This window comes from Falco rusticolus, chromosome 2 (genome assembly GCF_015220075.1).
Source record: "Falco rusticolus isolate bFalRus1 chromosome 2, bFalRus1.pri, whole genome shotgun sequence".
Taxonomy (NCBI): domain Eukaryota; kingdom Metazoa; phylum Chordata; class Aves; order Falconiformes; family Falconidae; genus Falco; species Falco rusticolus.
This window is the reverse complement of record NC_051188.1, coordinates 22,615,580-22,640,823: the sequence shown is the minus strand read 5'-3', so window position 1 is coordinate 22,640,823 and position 25,244 is coordinate 22,615,580. Positions and strand designations below refer to the sequence as shown.

The 25,244-nt window shown below is 41.2% G+C and overlaps 1 protein-coding gene across 6 annotated transcripts in view; it reads left to right on the top strand.

Moving 5' to 3' along the window:
• LNX2 (ligand of numb-protein X 2) overlaps positions 1–25,244 on the top strand; it is a 65,306-nt gene that overhangs the window by 35,612 nt on the left and 4,450 nt on the right. For 4 of the 6 annotated variants that reach the window (XM_037375827.1, XM_037375828.1, XM_037375830.1 and 1 more), the window contains 9 exons: positions 433–954; positions 9,790–10,028; positions 10,412–10,555; positions 11,104–11,303; positions 14,930–15,301; positions 16,825–16,971; positions 19,277–19,454; positions 21,227–21,455; positions 22,957–23,115. In XM_037375827.1, coding sequence (XP_037231724.1) covers positions 554–954; positions 9,790–10,028; positions 10,412–10,555; positions 11,104–11,303; positions 14,930–15,301; positions 16,825–16,971; positions 19,277–19,454; positions 21,227–21,455; positions 22,957–23,115 — 2,069 coding nt within the window. In that variant the 5' untranslated portion in view covers positions 433–553. The remainder of the gene's footprint in view (positions 1–432; positions 955–9,789; positions 10,029–10,411; positions 10,556–11,103; positions 11,304–14,929; positions 15,302–16,824; positions 16,972–19,276; positions 19,455–21,226; positions 21,456–22,956; positions 23,116–25,244) is intronic. The other 2 variants (XM_037375831.1, XM_037375832.1) reach the window with 2 other exon arrangements.

Genomic DNA, 25,244 nt, shown 5'->3' with positions numbered 1-25,244 from the left:
ATAGTCAAAATCCTAAAAAAAGAGTAGGACCAGATTAAAATCATAATCTCATATTAAAGAACACATTTAATTACTTGGTCATATAACCATTATTCCACAATAGGGTATTTTTGTGCTAGATGCTAATTGCACGCTTCTGCTGTGACATTGCATAATGCGGCGTCCTTGCTGTCACAAACTGGTCATCTTGCAGGTGAAAACTGTGCAGTGCAGCAGCTGTTATGAAGCCATAACACGTTTATGTTGCAAAAGGAATTGTACTTCCAGATTTTTTTGTTGCTGTCTTCTATGACAAATTTACAGAAAACAGGAGTATTTTCTTAATCTATCTAGCTGTTACATTCTGGTAAACCCCGAAGAAGTCTAAAGTTCTGACAAGAACCGTCATAATTCATGCAAAATGAATGATTTTTATTTCTTTATTTGTTGCAGAAAATGACACTTGGCTGAAGAGCATAAGTCACCCTGAAAGAAGTTGCTTCCCTCTGAGCATTATGTGAGCAACCCCATCATATGAGGAGGAGGAGGATCCGTCAGCCTTCTTAGCTGTACAATGGGGACTACAGGTGATGACATGGCTTCGGTGGAGCAGAATGCCTCCTTGAACCCTCTGTGCTTCGAGTGTGGCCAGCAGCACTGGACAAGGGAAAACCACCTCTACAACTACCAGAATGAAGTGGACGATGACTTGGTCTGCCACATTTGCCTTCAGCCCTTGTTGCAGCCATTGGACACTCCCTGTGGACACACTTTCTGCTACAAGTGCCTAAGGAACTTTCTGCAAGAGAAGGATTTCTGTCCGCTGGATCGAAAACGACTCCATTTTAAACTCTGCAAAAAATCCAGCATTCTTGTTCATAAACTGTTAGACAAGCTGTTTGTTTTGTGCCCGTTCTCTGCCGTGTGTCAAGAAGTCATGCAACGCTGTGACCTGGCGGCACATCTCAAAAACAGGTGAGCAGTACTGGTGCTTGCATTGCATGTTCCTTACACACTTGATAGGCCAGTTTCTGTAGCAGTAGAAACTGGGGGCAGGAGTGGAGAGAGGATTGGTGGTGGTTTTTAAATTTACAGTAGAAGACTGTGGGAAATGGTCTGTCTGTAACTGTGCACAGCTACAGCACTGGATCCCATATTGGATGTTGCACCAGTAATAGCATGATGACTCTTGGAGAGAGCTGTGGTGAGAACGAAATTATTCATTAGAGGTCTCAAAAAATGATTTAGCAGAAAAAGTTAAAACGGAGGTTGTTTATGGTAGGGGAAAAAAGTCTGAAGGAGGGGAAAAATGAGAGATGCGCAAACTCTGTAGAGAGGAGGGAAGTGGTGCAATAGGAACAAAGGAGATTAGTTCAGATTAGAGGAAAAAATGCTTTATAATGGTCTGGCAGTGGCATAGATTGCTTGGGTGGTGATTGTGAATTCCCCACTTTCAGAAGTGTTTATGAACATGTTAAACCAACCTTTTTCAGGAACAGTTACAGCAGAATTGATTCTGCTTTGAGATAGGCGGATGGACAGGGTATCCCTGGAGACTCCTGCAAGACCTATTTTTCCCTGTTAAAAAAGAAAATAAAACTGTTTACTGAACAGGTTGATGGTATGTCATGCAAACATGATGTAGTTTCTAGGATTTTTTGGTTGTTTGTTTTGATTGCTTATAGTACACTTCCAACACCCTGTTAATTAGGTAGAAACTCATCACTTAACACCAGTGGGAAGTTTTGGTGCAGCTTTTATGAGTGATTTTGTGTCAGAGAGATACATTTCAATATTACCTGCACCTAAATGTTTAGGACCTTATTTTGCATTGTTAATATTTTTATAATTCTGCTTTATGTTGTCCTGCCCTAAATATTTAAACATTGAAAGGAGGTCATGATAGAGAGGGATAAGGTTATAAGGTTGGAGCAGATGATCCTTGTGGTCCCTTCCAACCTGGTGTTCTATGATTATCAAATTCAGATAGAATGATACTTCATATTTTGCAGACTAGTGCATTTGGTTCTTCCAGCAAAGGAGTTGCCTCCATACCATGTGTGTGGTACCCTGCTATATGAAGATGTTTCATTCTTCTCTGTAAGGCAATGCCACTTTTCTAATGGAAAATGTTAAACTTGTTTTGAGAAGTGCATTTTTCATCTTTTGTTGCCTCTATAAATTGGAGAATATTTTCAGTAAATAAACAGATAGAGCTTTTTTAATCATGAGCTGTTCAGTTACATGAGTCATTAACAAAAACTTGGACATACTATGTATGTTAAATCTAAAATACGGTGGAATTAATGAGTCGGGGCTTAAAAAATATTATGCATATCTATACCAACTAATTTTAAACTGTTTAGAGATTTATGAAATTGTAAGAGGAGTATGGTGAAGAATTGCAAAAAGAAGGAAATAATGTATTCAAAGGCAATGTGTCTGACTTCAAAGGATCCAGTTCACGTAAATAGCGTCGGCTACCAGAAAATATTCCCTGTGTACAACTTGATGCTATTTGGAAGCCTATGTTTGTTTTGCAGAGGGAAGTTTCAGAAAAATATCTAATTGTCCTTGCAAAAAAGCATCCAGCCCAGAAGAATAAGCATTGAGCATATCCATTGTACATAGGCAAAAGGCACTAGGGAAATGCAGTTCAACACGCGAGTGTTTTTGTCAGCTACGTTTGTAAAAACAAGCATTTTGTGTGGCAGCTCTTCATGAAGAGGACTCCTATCGGAGTCCTAATTCTTCTGGTCTCCTTGGTCAGTGGCTGAGATGAGATCTTTTCATTTCCATGACTTCATCATGGGCTTTGTTCTTACCTGCTTTGCTTTCATTCAATTTGATACTGTTCCCCCCACCCCTTTTCTTTACATTTTTTTTAAACCAGCCTCCATAAACTTCAGTGGTTGCCCATTCCATGGGGGTGTTTCATGGTTTGCTAGTCTTATCTGTGCCAGCTCTTTAGGCAAAGACCCCTCCACGTTGGGACTCAAAACCCCAGGCCCAGAGGAAGGGACAGTGGTGGCTGTGGTGGAATGGGGAGCAGTTTCCTTTCCTGTCCCGCTCCCCCAAAGGAGGGCAGTGATAGCTGTGTGCCCCCTCCGCCAGCCCTCAGTCCAGTCCAGCAACGCTGCTGGCCACCCAGGTGGAAAAGCTCATTTGAGAGCTGCACGGATCTACGCGCTGAGCTTCTTTCCAAGTCTCAGTCTTTGTCCATCTGGAGACTCTTGGAGACTGTCCTCAGGTGAAGGGTGACATTGCGGAGGAGTTTGTTTGGGAGTCAGGTGCGGTATGGGTAGGCATGCAGGCAGGTGCTCTGCAGAGAAAGGGAAGAGAGCAGCTGCCACCTGCCTTGGGAGCAGTTTGTTTACACGCGTACTTCCAGCGTGCCCTCTTCTTCCTTACATCCTGAAGGCTTCCAGGGATTCATAGCCTGGGAGGACCTTGGGCGTGCAGGATGTGGTGAGCCTGGGGTTGCTGGGGTTTTGTTGGTTGTTGTACCCACAGCATGAATGTACACATGTTCAGTGTCCACATCAGAGAGGTGTGGGGACTAAGGAGGAGTGGAGGAGCCTTTTTTTTTTTTTTTTTTTCCTCCACATGTTTTCTATGTTAGCTTAGGCTCTTGCTTGTTTCATCCAGGCAAGTAATTTTTGATATGTATGATGATATGAGGGTGGTGAGGAAGCCTAACTGTTCTATTTATAATCATACTGTTAAACTAGTTTGATTTTAATAAAAGGCAAAATGCTAGCAAGACACCTGCTACATATTTGGTTCATCTTCTGGTTTCCCACTGTCATATCCCTCACCTCTTCAGTGCATTTGCCTTCGTTGGCATCTCTTTGAATGATATTAGGGCTGTTTACAACAGGGCTACGTAATTTATTTCTACATGGAACACTTATCTATGCTCTCTTTGGGTATATATGAAATACTCATTTACATGATGCACAAAGTTATTACAAAGTCCAAGTGAGCTGAGTCACTAGCTTTTGTTTGTCAGCTGCAAAAAAGCTTTCAGTTGCAGAGGGCTGCTCATTTTCTATTCCTTCTGTTGCCTTGGGATGTCGATACGCATTTTAAGTATATGATGATTTACGTTTTCAATTAATTTTATTTGCAAACATCTGAACACCTGTAAATTATCATTGCTGACATAAACAATGGCAGCAACTGTGTAATTCGGATTTGTTTTTATATGGATTAGTGAATCCAGTAAAATTCTACTACTGATCATTAAACGTGGGAAAGAAATATAAAATCCAGTTTTATTATAATTTTCAGCGTAGATTAATATAAACCAGTCTCAACAAGCCCTTACATGAACTAGTTTGTATTTTTAAGAAATACAATACAGTTGGTTAGTTCTCACTGTCTAAAAACATTCACACTCAGGTTTTCCAGTGTTCTTTTAATCATCTCCATTTGAACATAAAAGCTGGAAGAAAATGTCATCGCATGCACCAGGCATCTCAGAGTGTAGAGTTACTGCAAGCTGCTCCAGCAAGGAGATGAGAGGCATGAGACACAAACTTGATTACTTCATGGTCACTAATTTCACTCCATGATACCTCATTGCATAAAGAACATATTCATCACATTTGCTTGGGAACTGTGGTTTTCAAAGTTAAACACAATGCACATAATTAGATTTGAAGGACAAAAATATATGAGTAATGCTGAGTTGTACAAATTTTCCCAGTCACTTGGTACAGAAAATTTGTTTAATGTTTGGTAAAGTAGGTGCCAATTCCACTTCTAAATATCAAAGGTGTATTTATCAGAAGGAAATCTGACAGAAGGATTATTGAGTTTGTGTATGATTTTAATTCAGTTCATTCTTACAGATTATTCAGACCTGAAGAAACTCCATTGTACAAAAACATACTCTGAAATTTGTACAACTTTTTAGTGAGATGGTTAGGTATTGTGTTTTATGTATTGCTTTCGAGTTGGGCTTCAGTTGTTCCCTCCTATATTCTCCTGTGGTAGTTTAAGTTACCATTTTGGATGGAGCCATTCATTTTCCCAAATGCTTTAATGTTGAGGCCAACCTTATAGCAAATTTTATGTCAAATTAAGTTCACACTTTATATAGGATTGTATTTTCTGGAATTGAAGAAAGTATTGAGCTATTCACAGTGTGTCAGTCACCATGCTTAATATATGGATTTAGATTAACAAGATCCATCGGAAAATCAGTTGTATAGACAAAGAATTTTGTCATTCAAAATCTTGGCAGTCCCAGTTATTTTGGTGTTTATGGTAGTGCTGCCAAGTCCTGTTCTTCCCACCTGGTCCCATGTTAGCTGCAAGCGCTATCCCTGCCCTGCTCTTTGTTAGCACCAGGAGAAGTGAAGAGGATCTGTAGGATTTAACCCTCTTCTGGCAGGTCTTTTCTTACACCTAGTAAGTGGATAGGCAACAGATTCGGAGTTTCTGCATGCCCTGTGGACTCTTTCCATTCCTGGAAAGGTACAGGATCTTTATGTGGTTTACTCTGTTCTGAAGCCACCTGGCTTCTTGTAGGCTGCTGAGATCATTGGATGTGAGAAAGAAATGTGCAACAAAACCACTCTTTTTTTTGTTTTTCTTGAGTCTTCTCTGATGCCCAAACCAAGATGACTCTTATTTGCCTCCTTTTTGTGGTCCCCTCCCTCCCCCCCCCCCCCCCCTTTTATTTTTTTTGTTCTGGCAAAAGAAAAACCAAGACCCAAATACTTAACCTTCCAAAGCAGCACTGTGTTTTACTCTGAATTGCGGCTGTAAATCTTGCCAGAATTAGTGCTTAAGGTCACTTTGCTGGCAAAGTTTTATGAGCAATAGCAAAGGCATTTAGGTTGCTTCTCTGCAGTCTTTGCTGAAATTCAGCTCCTGCTTGGAAAACAATTTAGTGTGACTGGTTTGAGGCTATTTGGTGTGTTTGCTTTTATCAGACCTCTAGACTGGGCAGAAGCTGACAGCATAAGTTACAATGAAATCTTTCTTTTCAGTAGTCAGTGAGCAAATGTGGTTTTTGAACCCCTACTGTTATTCCACAGAATACACTGTAAACTACATCTTAATTTTGTGTGAAAGCTCTTTTTATCTTCAGAGAGGGATTGCTGCTAGTGTTCCAAGAACTCAGCTTTTAAATGAGAATCACAGTGGACTTGGCTGTAAAAAAACCCTCAAACAAAAACAACAACAAAAAAACCCCAAACAAAAAAACCTGCTCTGTCTGATGTGGATTGAGAGGACTTGAAGGTAAAAGCTACACTTTATCACCATGCAGAATTCAGCAAAATCTGGTGCTGAAGGGAGGAGACAAGGGAGTCAATGAACATAAGCAGAAGCTGATTTTACAACCCAAGAACAATTGCCCTGCGAGTTTCCCAATAAATAATATCACTCAGTTGCTGTAGCTGGTTGCTTCAGTATCTCTACTCTTGAGCATCTTGATTCATGAAAGAAATGAAATAATTTCTGGAAATTCTAGAAAAATCTTCCTGCCTTTCTTCTCATTCCTAACCAAGATATTCTGGCTTTGTAGGGAGATATGAAATGCTGTTCCTGTAAGACACATTTCGGTCTCATTTCAGCCCTTATTTATGCAATTTATTGTATAAGAATGGATTCCTGTACCTATAAAAACAAGCTTCAATGTTTGTTTTGATCCCAAGATGCCCATCTGTGTACATAACTTGTTACAAGATTTGGTCCAAAATGCTCTTTATCCCAGATATTTGACAAAAACAGTATTAGTGAAGGTGTGCACCTTTAGAGATTTATCGGCACTTGTTAAGTGTTACGACTGCTGTATGGTTTTGCTGTTTGTGAATGATACATTCCCACTGCCAATAAAATCTTTTTATATTGCAAGTGGAAATGAAAAATCTCCTTGTAGATGTGCTTGAATACCAGTCCTGGGTTTTGCTGCTTGGTAGGTGGTATATCGTGTTTAAAGACCTAGGAACTGGTACCCCATGCATTAATGTCTCCACCAGACAACTACTTTCCTGGCAACGTAGCTGCGCTATACCAGGCTGAAAATCATAGTCTGTTACAATTACTGATTAGTTTGGGGAAGAATCTAGGTTTTTTCCTTTTTTGCCGTGTAGAAAGCTACACAAAAGGGATTCCACTGAGCTGAGTAGGTGTGCTCAGAAGGCTGTTTACATTTCTTGATATTAGCCTTTGAAATGATAATTAAATATCATTGGCCAAAATAAACCTCAAATCTATTTTTATTTTGTGCAACGTCTTTCATCAGCTGCCAGGTAAGGGTGGGGGAATGTGCTCTCTGAAGGAGGGTGGAGGAGGACCTCACTGTGGTTTGGAAGGCTTTGACAGAAATAGGGCACTTCCAGGGATGATTTTTGTTCCATCCTGGTTTGATACAGTTTAAAAAAAATAATAAATCCAAGCTCTGCTTTGTCATCTACACCAGGTCCTTTGGGATCCACAGGCCTTGTGAGCTGGCTGAGTAAGAGTCAACAGCACAGTGTTTTGGTAGAAGATACCTAAGGAAGTATCTGGTTGGCAGAATTAGTCCACTCATTCTGGACTGTACTGGCTAAACTCAGTGGGATGGGAGCATGGTCCTCTGACAGTGTCAGTTTTGAGCTATTCATTCACCTTTTTGCTGAAAAATCACAACTCCTATAGCAGAGCAGTTCAGGGACAGCAAGGACATGCAGCTTGGAGTGGCTTTGTCCTAAACTCTTGCAGATCAGTGTGGGAGAGCGCATCTGTCAGAGCTCCCAATAGATAAGAGGTTTCTTCTACGAGAGCATTTACCCTTTGCCATGTTGCTGCAGGAGTGAGTGATATTGGAGATTGGTCTTTTTTTCTCCAGCTGTCAGTGCTAAGATTTGGGGGAGTGTGAGCCTAACCCATCAAGTTAAAGTATTTTAGAAATTCTGATGGAAGGGATTGCATTTCTCAGTTTCTTGGCCTTTCGGGATTCTTGTTTTGAGGTTTTACGTTGTGAAGTGGTCAATGATAAAAAACTTCCTGCCGAGTTTCACCTGTAACTGTGTTGTCTCTGGCCACCAGAACAGACAGAGACTGGCCAGATTTCTTAGCTGATGAGTCCCACTATGCCAGTGATTTCGTGTAGTGACTAGTACCTTGGCAAAACCAAGCAGTAGGGTTGTGTTCCATCATTACAATCAGATAAACTTTTTCACAAAGCAAAATCTTTCAAGTAATTTTCATGTTTTGTGCTTGCATTTTATTAACTGTGAAGAATAAGATGACTAGCCTTGGGGAAAGCCCCAAGAAAAGATCTCTTACGTGTGTCATTTCATCATGTGAACTGTCTCTAATTTATGTATTTATGCATATTTCACAGCACATTTGGGTTACCCTATGCTATTCTTCTAAACATGTATATAATTACTTTTATATATATATATAATGATTAAGATATACACACATGCACATATATATATATATCACCTTATGTATGTATAACACTGGTGAGGGTCACAAAAGCTATACAGATGTCTTTACCAACATTCTTCAGAGCTGAATAACTTTGTTAACATTTCTTCAAAATCCCTCATGCTGTGAAACAGTCTAACCATACAATTACCAAATCCTGTTCACAGAATGTCAGAACAGAGCTGTGATTCTCAAAACATTCTGGTTTAACAAGTTAGCACACCGTTAGACTTCTGCCGTCTTTTACTCTGTTAACACATTTCTTCTCCTGTTGCAACAATAAATCATTTCTTCTTTTGTTAGCACAATCTGTCAAGTTCCAAAACAGGGAGTCCTTTCAAGAACATGGTTCCTTTTTTCTGACACTGCTACAATACAAGCATCTTTAGGTGGTCAGCAGCTCCAGAAGCAGGAACTTGAAGGAGGACATCAAATACTGTAAGAAGTGACATATCAGACACTGGCAAAACTGTCACACAGACAGATGTAAGATTGATGTCCACATCCAATTATCTACATATAAATGTAAGACCATAAATGAAGGCGTTCTGTGAATTTGCAACATTGCAGCCCTTTTTTTGCAATAACTGTTGTAGGATTTTAAACATAAGCATAAAAAATTACTGCATTAAGAATAACGGGAACTCACAGAAATGAGTTTAGAGTGAAAAGCACCAAATGCTGATGGAGCATTGTTGCAAGAGGGAAAGTAACAAATTACATCTCCTGTGTGAAGTCAGGAAGAGAAAAGGAGAGGCAGGAGGAGGATGAAACACCTTCTACTGTTTCAAGGGGAGGTGATGAGCAGAGCTGTTACTTCTGCTTAACTTTTCATATGAACTCCTAGACAAGCGTGATTGTTTTCAGTATTTTAACAATTAGACTGCAATATAGGTAAATTTTCATATCTCTCCTCCCCCAAATGACTCCAGGAAAACATGATGCTTCCTTCTATTGGCTTACTAAGGTAAGGTAAAAGGATATTGCTTCAGTGGGTCTCCAAATGTGTCTTTGAACGGGGCTTCTCTTCTGTGGAATTTTATGCCAGTCCTGTTTAATCTTCTCAGCAAGATGATCTTCCAGAAACTGGAATGTAAATAACAGAGTGAGTCCACATTCAGAAGGTTTTACAGTCCATTTAGTTTATGGACAAAGAGCTATGTAGTAGTTTTGAGAAGGCGGCAGTATTGTTTTGGGGTTCTGTCCACTAAAACCATATTTTGGGCTTAAAATCCAAAGTGTTTAATATTTTTTATAGTTAGTTTAAAGCTGTGCCTTTGAAGAAGACTGATTTCATTTGATGGAGTACTTGGGCATTTTGTGCTACAAACATTGCTGCAGGCTTGAAGCATGGTATAAACGTTGTCTTCACAGGTGTCCTGGGGCTTCTAATCGAAGAGTTGCTCTGGAGAGAAGGAAAACAAGCAAGCTGCAAGCAGAAGCAGAGGGCGAGAGTGGTTCTGGTGGGATGGAGCAACCTAGCAGTTTATCTCCGGATTCAGATCAGGGAGTAGTGCCAGCCGAACAGAGCTTCACCTCGCCTGCCCTTCCCACATGGACAGACGAGCCCAGCATCGACAATCCACCGTTTGAGGAGAACACAGTAGCAGACAGTATGTCATCACCTATCTTCTTAAGTCTCTTTTATCAGATGTGTCAGAGCTTGTCTCTTACCAGCCATGAGTGTGCATCATCATCTTCTGCTCTTTTCTTTTGCAGTTCCTGGAGAAATACTAGTGGGTTTCAGTTATGTGCAAGTGTGCAGCTGGGATAAGGTCACAATTAGGAAGGAAAGAAATATCTCAGAGCACGTGCCAGATATCATGCTGCTGTATCATCATTAAACATGCCATGGTGCAATAGTTCATATTAATCTATTAGTAGCACTGGCCTCGCAGCAAAATGGAAAGAGTATAATTTCTGTAAAATTACAAAAGTTGATTTCTAAGATGAGATTTCTTTTCCCCTCTTCCCCCTTTCCCCATGCCTGGATCAGCAGCCTTCCCACACACGGAGTGCTGTCCTGCTCGAGCAAAAAGGCAGCTGAGTAACTCCTGCATCCATCTGCACCGAATGAGCAGTAACACCTCTAGCATCTGGGATTTTAGAGAGGAAGTGCTGAGCCTTACCACAGAGGAAGGTGGTCCTGTCCCCTTCCTTCTCCTCTGTATTTGCCATCCTTTAGCATCCCCCTTTTTCCTCTTTAGTTGTCTCCATGTTTGCTTCAGAAATGGGCTCCTTCTCTTGACCCAGTAACTTAACAGCAGCTCCTAATGCAGCTGTGAGACCAGCTGATGAAGAGACATGACCAAGTCATGTGCTGTAGGGTAACCCCTAAACCACATTTTTATCATCATCACCAAATGTGACATCACAAGTGACCCAATTGGAAATTAAGTATATGAAATTTATTATGAAGGACAGGATCCAAAGGGTTCAAGAATATTCTTTTCCAGTCCAAGTGATCCCATTTCAGGAAGCATGGATGCTACTAAGTTGTTAGAGAGTTGTTTCTAACGAGCTAGGTGTTCCAACAAGTAGTGGAACTAATCCAGTTGTGCTTATTTAGTTTGTTGTTAAACTGTTGTCCTGTGGCCTGTCTACATTGTCCTTTGGTGATTTGCTTTATTGAAAGTGAATGAGGTATAAAGGATATTAATCATCTGTCTTTTTAAAAATAAATGGCAGCAAATCAACAGCCACCTACCTTGCCTGAAGGAGAGATCACTACTATTGAAATCCATCGGTCCAATCCTTATATCGAATTAGGAATTAGCATAGTGGGTGGCAATGAAACGCCTTTGATCAACATTGTCATTCAAGAGGTTTATCGAGATGGGATCATTGCCAGAGATGGAAGACTTCTTGCTGGAGACCAAATACTTCAAGTATGGAACCTAATTATATATTCTGTCTGCCTGTTTTCCATTCACTTCTTGCAGAACCACCTGTTAAATGAGACAGGAGGTTTTCCTTGTCAGACTGTGTTGTATAAATGTTAGCTTTGCAATTATCAGTTGGAAGGCAAATTAATATTCAGAGTACAGCCTGTTGTTCTAGCACTTTTGGCTGTCATGTTTTACATTATTGCTTGGACCAGTCCCTGGAATTATTTTCCCTTCTTAGCATCTCTTATCAACGTTTAAAATATGGGTTTATTTTTCTGGTTTTAAATACTGTAGAACTTGGGCTTTATTTCAACTTAATGCATGCTTTCCGACGGAACCCAAGGTTACTTCTTGCTAACAAGTTGGCATAATTTGTCCTGTGTAAAAAGCAAGTTGTGGATTGTAAGGCTGACTTCATCTAAACTGTTATTTTAATCTGGTCACTATTACCTTCCAGTAGCCTAGGCAGTTGACCTGCATCTTTCAGTGTGTGTAAAAGAGTGGGTGATACTCTTCTTCACTGTCATAACTCAAAGCAAGGTGCTCTAAATATTTTTCCAGAAATTAAACTTTTAAGTTGGTTATGATTAAGTGCATAATTTTGTTACGGTTTTAAGTGTTCATGCACAGGCAGTGTAAAAAGGTCAAATTCTACTAATTTTGGATTTTTAATTTTGTATTAGGGGAAGGGTCTGTTTATAGGACTCTTAAGAATGGCACTGAGTTCTACATACACAGGACTGTCATCCAGCTTTTTTCTGGTTTTAATCATTCCACCTGAAATAAATATATTACCATCACTTCAAAATTACTTCAGTAACAATGTTTGCTTTTGATCTAAACCTAAGATCAGTCCAAAAGTAGTGTCAGCCTTTTAATTTCACTTTTTTTGAAATCAAGCCAATAGAAGTAGCTTAAATACTGTAGTTAACCATGGAATGAAATTAGTTTGCACTTCAAAAAATAAAGTCCTTTTTGAGAAACATGCCTTTTTCTTCTCTTGGGAGTGTTAGCTTAGTGCCTGGCCAAGAAAGCAACCCAGAGGTTTCCAAGATGTTGCCTTTTTAACAAGAAGTTGCAGACACTGGTTGGATGCTGCCTAATTTATTTCAATACTCAGAGGCTCTCCTTCATTGCCAGAATAGGGAGCTTGAGCTCCAGTGAAGCTTTGTAAACTCTTGCTGTTTGGGCAGGTGTCAATTATAGTTTCCAAAGCCATAAGTGGCAGTAAATTGATTATAAATAGCATTTATAAGCTGTAGTGAGCCTTCCCTATCAGTGTGCTGGCACTGAGGCTGTCATATGCTAGGGGAGCATCCATGAGAGTCCTTCTGCCATGCTGAGGGAGAGGTACAGGAGGTAAAAGCCAAACTTTTTGGAAGATACAGTAGCTTTATTGCTTTGAATTTACCTTTGCAGGTGCTGAGCTGTAATATTAAAATGGCTCAGTCTCTGCCAGCTGTAGCTAAGTGCAGAGTTAGATGCAGCTCAGCGTGCACGCTTCGGTCGGCTCTTTCTGAAAACGTCTTCAAAGGCTTTTATGAGCATTAAAGTACTAAAAGAAAGCCAGGAAGGACTGTGAGGTGAAACTCAGCATTTCTTGCCCAGTCAAACAAGAAGTATTATCTTTTTAAGATCTGAGGGAACAGCATTTAGTAACAGCTACATAAAAGCATATGTTGTCTGCAAGGTATAGATAGGTGCCTAACATTTTCAAAGTGCTGTACAAACTGTCCCTTTAATGTGCTGGACTGTGACTGTAATTCATGTAAAACATGTTCTAATGAGAATCCCTTTCCCTAAGAAACGCTAAGGCTGGTTTATTCTGAAATTGTGAACTGCCTTGCAGAAAGAAGATTTGCTTTTTATTGCATATATTCTTCTGTGCCCTTTGGATGCTTCCATATTTTATGTATTTACTTAGCTAGCGACAGCTAAAAATAAAACTAGATTTAATTTAAGGGCTCTGACGGATGAGCCCTAGTGGGTTTTGCGGGTGGCAGCTCTAAATGTTATTTCTCCTAGCTATGCCTGTTTTTCCCTCTGCTCAAGGTTACAGCCTGTCTCTGAGCAGCAGCAGACCAGGACACGATTGTGGTTTGGTGTCTGAGCTTGCGGTGCTGCCAGGAGCAGTGGCTTTATGCTGGGCATCGGGCTGGAGGTGGTGGTGGCTCAAGAGGGTATGGCTACCCCTTCACCGTGCTAACACCACCAGGGCCAAAGGGTTTGGCACTGACCTCTCAGAGCCCCTCAACTCAGATGCATATGATGTAAATGGGGCAGCTGCTGTACATAGATTTCTGGGTCCTTCTCTTCCTATTTTTTTTTAAAGTGTTAATATTGCTATTAGATGGTGGGAAGCTGCAAGTCTGTATTTTTACTTACTTGCCATGGGGAGCCTGAAAACGCTTAGGTAAGGCAGGTCAGTGTAGTCCATTTTGTGTTAGTTTCTGTCTGCTGAAATTATGGAGCAGGGGTTCCTCCATCCGGGCACAATAGTACGTGCTAAAGGATGACGTTTTAGTGTTAAATTTGAACCCCTTCTTACAAACAAGGCAAATACAGCTTTTGTGCTGGTTTTTGTGGTGATCATGTTTTCTGCTAAATCTCATTGCACTGTCAACTTTTATCCTAACTTTGTAGTGTAAGAAGTGACTGAAGAGGACTGATCTTTGTATCAGTGGGCCACACAACAAACACAGTTCTTGTTTATATGGAGAGAAAGTTTAATCTGGTTTTCATTTACAACTGATCTTTTGAGTAATACAGATTATAAGTCTGAAACTCTGACCTAGTTGAAATTGGTGGAAAATCTTCTAAGTTCATGCTAAGAACTGAGAACTAGTACAACAACCTTTTTCTACTGTCTTAATGAACAGTTTCATTATTCTGGATTTCAAGGGTTTTTTTAATTTTCCACATCGTGGAAGTACTGCGTGTTGTTGTTACACGTAAGCTTTCTTCAGAGATTTGGATGTATTCTTTTTATAACTTTTTTTATAGTTTTAAGTGATGCTGGGCTTGACACCGAAAGCACATGCAAAGTTCTTGTCCTGGAGAATGAACAATGTAAAGGTCTAAGGAAGACAAGTGTACGAGACCAGGAGAGCAAAAGCCCTGGGCTATGATGACAGAGGATGCTCACTGTTAGAGAGATGTTTTCACCTTTGTGGGAAAAGGCCTCAAGTTGTGCCAGGGAAGGTTTAGATTGGAGATTGGGAAAAAAATTCTTCACCAAAAGGCTTATCAAGCAGTGGACCAGGCTGCCCAGGGAAGTGGTTGAGTCACCATCCCGGAGGTGATTGAAAAGACATGTAGATGTGGTGCCTGGGGACATGGTTTAGTGGTGGACTTGGCAGTGTTAGGTTAATGGTTGCACTCGATGATCTTAAGGGTCTTTTCCAACTTAAAAATAGGTTTGTATATTGAGCAGACAAAGTGGCTTGGCAGGAGAGTATCGAAGGGTGAGAGAGGAAGCCTGGTAGGGTCAGATATATATGTTGCTCCAAGTCTGGTTTGAAAGTGAGGTCTGAATTTAGTTTGGAAGGGACTTTATTTCCGTAACCAAGAACAATTAAATACTTGAAAATATTGTTCTCATTTTTGTTGTTGGTGGTGTTTTGCAGGTCAATAGCTTTGACATAAGCAACGTGTCTCACAACCACGCTCGAGCTGTGCTTTCCCAGCCTTGCTCGGTGCTGCACCTCACCGTGCTGAGGGAGAGGCGGTTCGGCAGCCGCACACACAACCACGTGGACACCACCAGCTCCTTGCGGGAAGACAGCTTTCAAGTGACACTGCATAAACGTGACTCCAGTGAGCAGCTTGGCATTAAACTTGTACGCAGAACAGATGAGCCGGGAGTTTTTATTCTCGACCTTTTAGAAGGGGGGTTGGCTGCTCAAGATGGCAGGCTCTGCAGCAATGACCGTGTACTTGCAATTAATGGACATGACTTGAAGCATGGGACACCTGAGCTTGCTGCTCAGGTTATACAGGTAATTTGCATTCCCTACCTGAGTTCTTAGTTCAGCTTTATTTCTTTTGCAAAACCTGGGGTAGAGTCTGTCCCAGACAGAACAGCTTGTGTACTGCTTAAAAGCCTGCAGCGATGCAATTGCTGTGATTTATGTTCTGGAAATACGAGTGCAAAACAGGGTGTGCTTTGACACCTAGCAGGTGAACTTCACCTCCTCAGAAGTGAAAAGTGCATTAAGTCTTCCCTGGCATACAGCCTGAACGTTAGAAGACTGCTCATGTGAGCAAGGACAGTACCATGTAGCCTATTGCTCGGAAAAAAAAGAAAGGATTATTATTATATTTATGTATGTACAATAGTTGTAATCTTTCAGTAAGCTCTATGAAAGTGGGCTTTGTTTTGTATTGATCTGCCGGTGTTTGAGTGGGGTTAAAACAGCAAAGTGCTTTGTCAGACTTTGTATAAGCAATAGGTAGGAGCTGGGAAGGGAAAAAAATAGGTATTCCATGAGTCCTGCACAGTAAAACTTGTTTTCTGAGTGTTGAAGAAAGGGCTGCTCCCAATGTCTGGCTGTGCTCTGGACACAAATATTACCCGGAGCTTGATGCAGTGTGATGCGTGACCCTTCCCTGTTCCCACAGGAAAACCTTTACTCCATGTCTTTCTCCCAGTCTGTAAGGAAACAGCTGTAGCACATTGCTGCTTCTTGCTGATGGGATGTTGGTGAAAATGGCTGGTTTTAGGAAAGCTGGAACAGGCCAGTAGTAGGTTCTTGCAGTCTAGTGCAGTCATCTTTGCTTAACTCAGCACCACAGAGAGAACTCTGATGCAAATGAGTAGTAAATATTTGTTTCAGGAATCATTTCAAGAGCTTCCCTTGCAGTTAAAAGAAAATAACAACAATCTCGGGAATTGTAGTTTCCCAGTTTTTGGATACAGTGAAGTGGTCAGAATTTTACACTGGGTAACTTGTATCTACTGAGGTGTGGTTTTGTGGTGGTAGAAAGTTGATGTTCTATTTAACATCTGGTAACTAAGTCTTACGATACTCCCCAAAATCCATAATTTGATGGTCTGCTCATATATAACAATCTTTCTTGGAAGTCTCCTTGGAAAGTACCAGAGGTGCTCAGAGCTTTTGACCAAGATCTGCAGACCCTGGAGCCATCATGTGGGCATTTCTTTCTTTTATTGCTACATGTTGCAGAAGTTTGCAGAGACTGCAGATGGAATTGGGTGATTTTTAATGTTTGAAGCTTGATAACACAAAGTGAGAAATAGTTCTTTTGGCAAAGGATTTCCAGCTGATGTAAATCTAACATCAGAGGCGAAGGAGGAGTGTTAATATCCCCTCCATTCTGAGGAGAATTGCAGCAAAAGCAAGTAAGGGACTGCGCAGTCTAAGCAGTTTGTGGCACACTCGGGAACTGGAAAACAAGTTCTGCTATTGTGTTATTTCATATTTCATCATCAGTTCTCCTCCTTCTCTGCTAATAGTCAATATTCTACCAACTTCATTACTTTGTTTTATATATTCAACAGGCTAGTGGGGAGAGAGTGAATTTGATCATCTCTAGACCCCTGAAGTCACAGACAGTCAATATTATCCGAGACACTGGGACTCACAACAGCAACCCACACCAACACCAGTCCCACCAGCTGTTTCACAGCAGACCAAACTCACATAAGGTTGGTGTTTCTCCTTCTAAGAGGTATCAATACCATTTTACTCATGTGACGGTCTAAGTGTGTAGCAAGGCAAGACTGGAAGAAAGGGTTATACCTTGGTTTTTACCTACTTAAAAAAAAAAAACAAAAAACAAAAACAAAAAAACAAAAAAAAAAACAAAACAAAACAAAACAAAAAAAAAACCCCGAAAAAAACCCCATGACAACTTCCAAGTGCTCAAGTCCCGCATCATGTCTACAGTGGTAACAAAAGATATGCAACAGGTTTGGGTTTTTTATTTGCTGACTGTAGTGAGAGAAGCAAGTGCTGTGAGCTCATATGGCTGTAAGTTGTTAGACCTTGTCTTAAGACGGTGGCTCATGTATTACTGTGGCATGGGAGAGCTGTCATTCAAGATCATTATTTTTTTGTTGCCTCTGTGCTGGCTGCAACCAGCAAGGCCATAAAGTGTGGTGCGCACCATCCAGTATATAAAATGCACGTTGGAGGGATGTGTCATCTCCTCCGTGAGCCACCAGTGCTGACCGCAAGACTGCTGAGTTCTGCATGATCAAGCAGAGCGAGGAAGGCACAGTGAAGAGGTTTTCATGAAGCTCGTGGCAAATTACTTGAAAGACCTGCAGAAATAAAGCTTGTGCCTGAGGTGTTCTTGTAGTTAGAAAAATACGAGTTCTCACTGTTGAGAAGTTTAATTTTGTGAAATAATTGTCATGTTGACCATGTCAACCAAGCCACCTTTCCTCCTCCACTCTGTTGGCATCACTGTTTAACATCATACTTCTGTTGGGAGGATTTATGTGTTGATAGTGTTTCCTTTTAGAAGTTCGTGTAATTTCAGAGAAGAACAAGTGAGGCTCTAGGAAGCTTGTTTTCCTCCTGAGGGACAGAGGTGAGGCTTCTGAATACAGTTATTGGCCATTTGTACTTGCCACAATATTAGGCCATTATCAACACAATGATTAGAGCTCATCTGTATCAGAGAACTTGAACTGATTTTTCCATCTGCCAGCATGGGTTGTGTCCATATTGCAGTTCCAAAGTTGATGCATTGGCTGAGCTGATTTCTCTCACGTATCAATACTATCCATGGGCTCTTCCAAAGTGGGAAGTCCCACATAACCACAAGTGGAGATTTCCCATGTGTCATACTATTTATCTTTGCCTCTCTCTCATTAACCTACAGTTGGCTTAGAAGTCTTGTGGCTTAAAAGATGTTTATATAATTGCATGGCACCAGCCAGTTAGTCCTAAAGCCTGAAGACTTAAGAAGGAGCTGTCTTTATAAGCTGTGATATGTTTATTTACAGCTACGTACGTGATTAACATGTATACGCAAGCAGCAATCAGTCAGAGGAGTGTGGGGCACTGGAAGTCGCAGAAAGCAGTGTTGCCATTTTCCAAGAGAAGGCAGGAGAGTAAATAAGTATTTGTAGTTGGAAGAATCTCCCAGCTTATTTCTTCTGTTATTTTGGATTCCTTGCAAGTATTCTGATAAATTTAAGGTGCTACTACAGTTGCGTGTGCAGTGGTTTGAATGTATCATTAAATATCCTGAAGAGGAAAGGCTTCAGCAAATAAAATGTACTTTGATTCACATTTAGATCCTTTTGATGGAGTGAAACTGGTACAGGCCAAACTTTATAATTCAGGTGTTAGAAAATGAAATATAGGATCTCTTCTCGCTTCAAGTTTGGGTCTTTGTTGTCATCATTAGGGAGTCTGTACAAGGCACCCATTACTAGCCAATACTTTGATTGGCCTTAATTACTTTGTGCTCTGGGAGATTCTACATACCAGCTGCTAAAGACAACATGATGTATATGGGCTTTAAATGGTCTTCGTTTGTCATCATGAAAACACATTTTTCATTTCTTAGGAACTTCTTTGTAGTTCTGGGCCATACTCTACTGACAAATGAGATAATGCTGGTGTTCACCAAAACATCAAAAGATAACTTTTTTCATTTGTGTCCAGTCTTTTGACCATACGGTTTTGTAGTGTAGCCCTAAAATTTAGCCCATTCCAGTGTAGGATGCTAAGAAAAACTGGAGTGAGGTTTTCAAGATGGGCCTTTATAAACTTTCTGTCTCTGTTTAAGAATCTACATGAGTGGCTTTTTTTGGTTTTTTTCTTCTGACCTGGAAGAAATCCAGCCAAAGCCGATTTCCACTACTTAGTCCTTTTATACCATTCTGTTAAAGTGCCAAAGTATAGCTTTGGGGTGTATTTAATTGTGTGCGCTTGGGTTTTGGGTTTTTGTTTGGTTGGGTTTTTTTAACAATGTTATTTATCCTTGTCAAACAGGATCTCTCCCAGTGTGTTACATGCCAAGAAAAGCACATTACTGTGAAAAAAGAGCCACATGAATCTCTGGGAATGACAGTGGCAGGAGGCAGAGGCAGCAAAAGTGGCGAACTGCCCATCTTCGTGACAAGTGTACAGCCTCATGGGTGTTTGGCAAGAGACGGCAGGATTAAACGAGGTGGGGCTTGGCTTCCCTGGTGGCACGGGTGGCCTCTGATTGCTTTTTGATGACTGTGTTCTCTGGAGTCAGGTGGTGTCAAAAAGTCTTTTCACGGGCATAGGGAAGTGCTGATGGATGGTTTTCCTCACGATTCAATAATGGAAATCCACTGTTTAGTATTGCACTTCTACCTTTTCTAGGAAGGGATGTTTAGAGAACGATAGCAGGGGAAGCAGATAAGACCAGGAAATGTCTGGTTAAATTCTTTAAAGCTGACGGTAATCCCCTGAGCTGAGGGTCTGGTGTGGTGCTTTGTACTGTAGTGCAGTTTTTGTGTTTAACTTGGTGGGCTGAGCCCCATCTCTGTTGGAGGAATAGTATAAATCCTCAGTATAGTGTCTGAACAGCAGAGATGGTCTGATGACAGGCCACGGCTCACTCGTGCTAAGTTTACCCCCAAAGCTACATCAGTGTTGATCCTGGCCTCTGAATGCTTTCTTATTCTCTAGGACGGCTCGGGTTTGCCAGTCTTCAGGGGTGCTACAGCCCCCATCCTTGTTCCTCAGCTTTGCAGAAGGGAGCCAGGAGGCTTAGGTGGTTGTGGGTGATCAGTCCTGCCTGATAATAGCAAAGCATTTGATGGTTTAAATATATTGTGTCGTATGTGAAACAAAGACTGCCTGTGGGATCTCTGCGATTCAGAGTACGCAGAATTACAGATTGTTTTAGGCACGAAATTTAGGAAAATTCACAGATTGCAAATTTAAAAAGAACAGTGTGGGAGCATCCTTATATGCTTCTAAGAGAGGGAGATTTACACCCACATACCAACGCGTATGCTTTCTTTTTCTGTACTACTACGAAAACACGCTCGCTAGAGGAATCGCAATTGCTTTTTCATTGTGTAACATTAACGTAGCCACAGCAGCAACTAAAGTGATTTCAAGTGAGGCTGCACCTCAACTTCAGCTTTCTCTGGGAGGAAAAAAGTTTTTAATATATTAGTCTTGTTCCAAATGTGACCTGAGTGTTTGCACTTTTGCTTTGTTTTTTCTGGCTTTCATTGGTGAGTGAGACACTGTGTGAAGAGGAAACTGTCACTGCTTGGGCAGTAAATAACATTCTTGTTTTCATTCTGAGATCTCTTAAAAATACTCTGAAATATAATAAAAATTGTGGCAAATCTTTTAGTGGCTTTGACTTTTTCCAGAATACCTTTGTAGAGATGCTCAGTCTTTCTTTTAATGGACTGGTTTTTCTACCAATCTTTCCAGTAATTTTTTAATTCCATTTTGTTCTCCTGAGCAACAAGTTAGAAAAAGCAGAAGACCTAAAACACTCCGTGGAGCCTCACTTATCTACAAGAGTTGGTTACTTTGTGGTGCCTGTATTGTTCCTTACATCATTCTTCCTTCCCTTTTAAAGTTAGTGCGGATCTAAAATCCACCACTGGAAGCAGTTATGTAGTGTCTTCTGCAGCAGCAGTTGTAGCTGAGATGGTGAGGTGCTTAGGTAATTTCTGTCTCAAATTTTGAGGGTGATATACTGTAGAAGCTACAGTATTTGATGCATTATGTGGAAATAAATTATACTGATCCAGCTTAATGGTTCAATACATTAATGTTTCAAACTGACAGTGTAAGTCTTTGGAGCTATTCACATTCCCAGGCTGTTAGTTCAGACTGTCTCAGCTCCAAAAAATACAGGATTAAATGAAACCTTGGTGCAGGAGGTGCTTTCGGTAGGAACGATTGACAGACTGATGTGTTCTCACTTGTACCTTTGAACAGGTGATGTGCTGCTGAACATCAACGGCATTGATTTGACTAACCTAAGTCACAGCGAGGCGGTGGCCATGCTGAAAGCTAGTGCTGCCTCTTCTGTAGTTGCCCTGAAAGCCCTGGAAGTCCAGGTAGAAGAACAGCCCCAGGCTAATGAAGAACAATTGAGTACCATCAGTGAAAATGAGTACGATGCCAGCTGGTCACCATCGTGGGTCATGTGGTTGGGACTTCCAAGGTACGGAATTAATCGATAAAATAATTAGTTGCCTGTTTCAAGCTAAGTCCAAGAGAGATACAAAAGCAGAGACCTTATTAGTTGCAGCACATCTGCCCTTATTTCTGCCTGCCTATCTCCGCTATATTGGATTGGTAGGTTCTGACAGGACTCTTGGCATGGGTCTCCTGCACATGTATGAACCTGTAGTTACAAATCCTTATGTTGTTCTGTTTGGTTGGGTTTGGGTTTTTTCCCAAGAACCCATTACCATCTCTGCCAAGCACAAAAAAAATCTTGGAAGATTTGCAGCAGGCTCCCTCCTCTTGACTAATCTGCAGTGTGCTGAACATCAGTTGTTTCATTTTTACTCTTCTGTTTTTCACTCTCTTGTGATTACAGCTATGAGGCCATTTTGGCATTGCTTACTGTCAAGACAAGCTCCTGCTACAGCGAATGGTGTTGTTAACTTCAGTCAGGGCGTACAGGTTAATTCCTCTCCCTCTGGTAGAGTTACCAGGCTCAGGTCTGTAGTTTAAGCATAAAGCCACAACAAGAACCGGGCATATTGGTAGCAGAATGCAGCTGAAGATAACAGAACCATGCATTGGCCCTCCAAAGATTTCACATAATTTCTGAATTTTACTATCAATTACTTTCTCTTCCATTCAAGTATTAAAGAGTTACCTAATCTCAATAAACAGCTTCCAGTTTTGGTAAATGTACTTCCTTTCCATGCTTCAGCAGTGGTTTATTGCATATATACTACAGATGCCCATGCATGGCTCCTAAAGTTATGCTATGCATTGTGCTGCTATTTCTTAAATGGGTATTGTACATCAGTAAAGAACTTGGCATCTTTTTTACCCAGAAGTTGATTTCTATGTTGTGTGGGGTTTTTTTTATTACAGTCATTGCCAACTTCATTGGCAAGAATTAATTTTCCCTGGGGGACATAACATCTACCAGTACAGTTAGTGAAGTGTGATCTGAATTACTTACATTCTGTGTAATAAAATGGTTAATCATTTATATTTTCATTACTGGTGATGCATCAGTTCAGAGGTAGTGAAGATGATGCATGGATTTTTAGGTCTTTACTTAAAGTAGAAAAAGCCTAAACTGACTGGGGGTGGAAGTAAAACGCACTTCATTTTTGACTTGCAAACTGAACACATCAGGTATCCATTTTCCACCCACATTCTTGCCACCTGTGAAATCCCTGAAATGCCGTTCTATTACTGTCAGTTTACAGAGTTAACTGTGTTCAAGTAATTATTCTAGCACTGCATTATATCTTTTAAAATCCTTTTCTGTCTCAAGATTGCAGGGTTTTTTGGTAATCGGTTTGAATATTGCAAAATTACTCTGGGAACAGAAGTCTAAGTGCCGTCCCTCCCCGTCTCTTCCACGCTTAGCACAGTGGTAATGATGAGACAGCAGGTGCTGTGCCTACTATAAAAATATCTGTTTGTGGTATACATGGCTTTTTCTCTTGCTATCCTGTGCTTCCATTCCACAGCTGCCTCCATAGCTGCCATGACGTTGTACTGCGGCGGAGCAATTTAGGGAGCTGGGGTTTCAGCATCGTTGGTGGCTATGAGGAGAACCACACAAACCAGCCTTTCTTCATTAAAACGATTGTTCTTGGAACTCCTGCGTACTTTGATGGAAGATTAAAGTAAGCTAAAATACTAGTAATAATAATAAACAATTTTATATAGTTGTGTGGTGGTGCAAATAGTTGCTGAAGGAAATACACTGTAGCATTTTGTGCTGGGGGGATCATGTAACCCAGCAGTGCTTTGCCTGCCTGATGAGTGTGATGCAGGGAAGTGCGAGGTGTTTCTGCTGGGGAAAGGGTGTCTGTCAGAGCTGGTGCTTGTGCTGGCACCTCTGCCATCTCCTGTGCTTCTCCCCATCTGCAGTGCCGACGTCACCTGCTGTCTCCATCTCTCTGTTGAACTCTCCATTAGGCCAAGAGACATTGTGAAATGTGTATGTACAGAGCTATCTGGTTTGTAACATTTTTGTCTTCCTAGAGAACAGCTAAAAAATTAGAACTTAATTCTTTAAAGTGGGGAAAAATGCTTTATCCTTTCATATAGCCTTCTGAAGCCCCTGCTGGAAACTCTGGTACGGAGGATGGGTGCTGCTGCTTTAACAGAAGGGCAAGAAAGCAGATGAAAAAGATCTCGGAGAAGACTGTTAAGGAACCCCAGTGCCCTGAGAGTCATTAGTTGGTGTGAAAGACACTGATAAAATGAGGCAAGTTCAGCAGAGGCCCCTGAGATGGTGGGAGCTGGAGTGCTTGCACCGCAAGGAGAGGGCTTCAGGGACAGCTAACAGCCCCTTCCAGTACCTACAAGGAGGTTATCACGGAGACACAGCCTGGGCTTTTCACAGTGGTGCAGGGCAAGAGGACAAGAGACAGTAGGCACAAGCTGAACAAAAGAGGTTGAGACTGGTTATAAACAGCAATTATTTCCCCATGACGACGGTCAGGCAGTGGCATGAGTTGCGTGGTCTCTGCCCTTGGAAGTTGCTGAGACCCAGCTGGATAAAGCCCTAAGAGACCTGATCAGTTCTCACAGCTGACCTTGCTTTGAACGGATGGTGGGACTATAAACCTCCTGAGGTCCCTTCTGACCTTAAAGATTATATGATTTTACTTACACGTTATGTTTGGATGCAACCCCCAGGTCTAGCATCCATATGCATCTTAGCCTTGTGTAGGATTAGTTCAGAACTAGGACTTACAATTCGTATTAAAGGTTCTCTTGTTCATAAACTGACTTTTTGTGAAGGTGGCAGTAAAGAATATGCAACTTGAAGTTTTATGGCGTGATTTTTACATGTAGATTTACTTACAAAGTAACTTAAGAAAAAAATGTACTTATGCCTAGAGCCTTGACGGTAATTTATTTTTCAGTTCAATGATGTCATGGTTTAACCCCAGCCGGCAATTAAGTGCCACTGAGCTGCTCGCTCACTCCCCCCTCACACAGGGGGCTGGGGAGGAGAATTGGAAAGAAATGCAAAACTCGAGGGTTGAGATAAGAACAGTTTAACAATTGAGATAAAACCAAAAGAACATTAATAATAATGATAATCACGGTTATAAGGAAAAGGAGGGAGAAGTGGAGAGGAATGAAATCCAAAGGTAAAGGAGGGAAGAAAACCAGTGATGCACAGTACAACTGCTCACCACCCACTGACCGATGCCCAGCCAGTCCCTGAGCAATGATCAAAAGCCCTGGCCAACCTCCCCAGTTTATATACCAAGCATGACGTCCCATAGCATGGAATACCCCTTTGGCTAATTCGGGTCACCTGTCCTGTCTGTGTCCCCTTCCAGTTTCCTGCGCCCCTCCAGCCCTCCCGACAGCAAGGCCTGAGAAACTAAAAGGTCCCTGACCACACTGTTCCCACATTAAATCCAAAACACAACCCTGCAGTAGCCACCAAGAAGAAAATTAACTCTATCTCAGCTGAAACCAGGACAAATGACTAAACAAATAAATTAAAAAATAGCTTGGCCAAACACAAAATAACATCTTTTTTTACTAACTATGGAACAGTTTGGATTAAATGAAAGATCCCAGTTCAACACAAAGTAAATAATTTCAGACTGGGGACTTAATGTCTAGAATCATAGAATGGTCTGGGTTGGAAGGGACCTTCAAGATCACCTAGTCCCACCCCCCTGCCATGGGCAGGGACACCTCCCACCAGACCAGGCTGCTCACAGCCCCATCCAGCCTGGCCTTGAGCACTGCCAGGGATGGGGCAGCCACAGCTGCTCTGGGC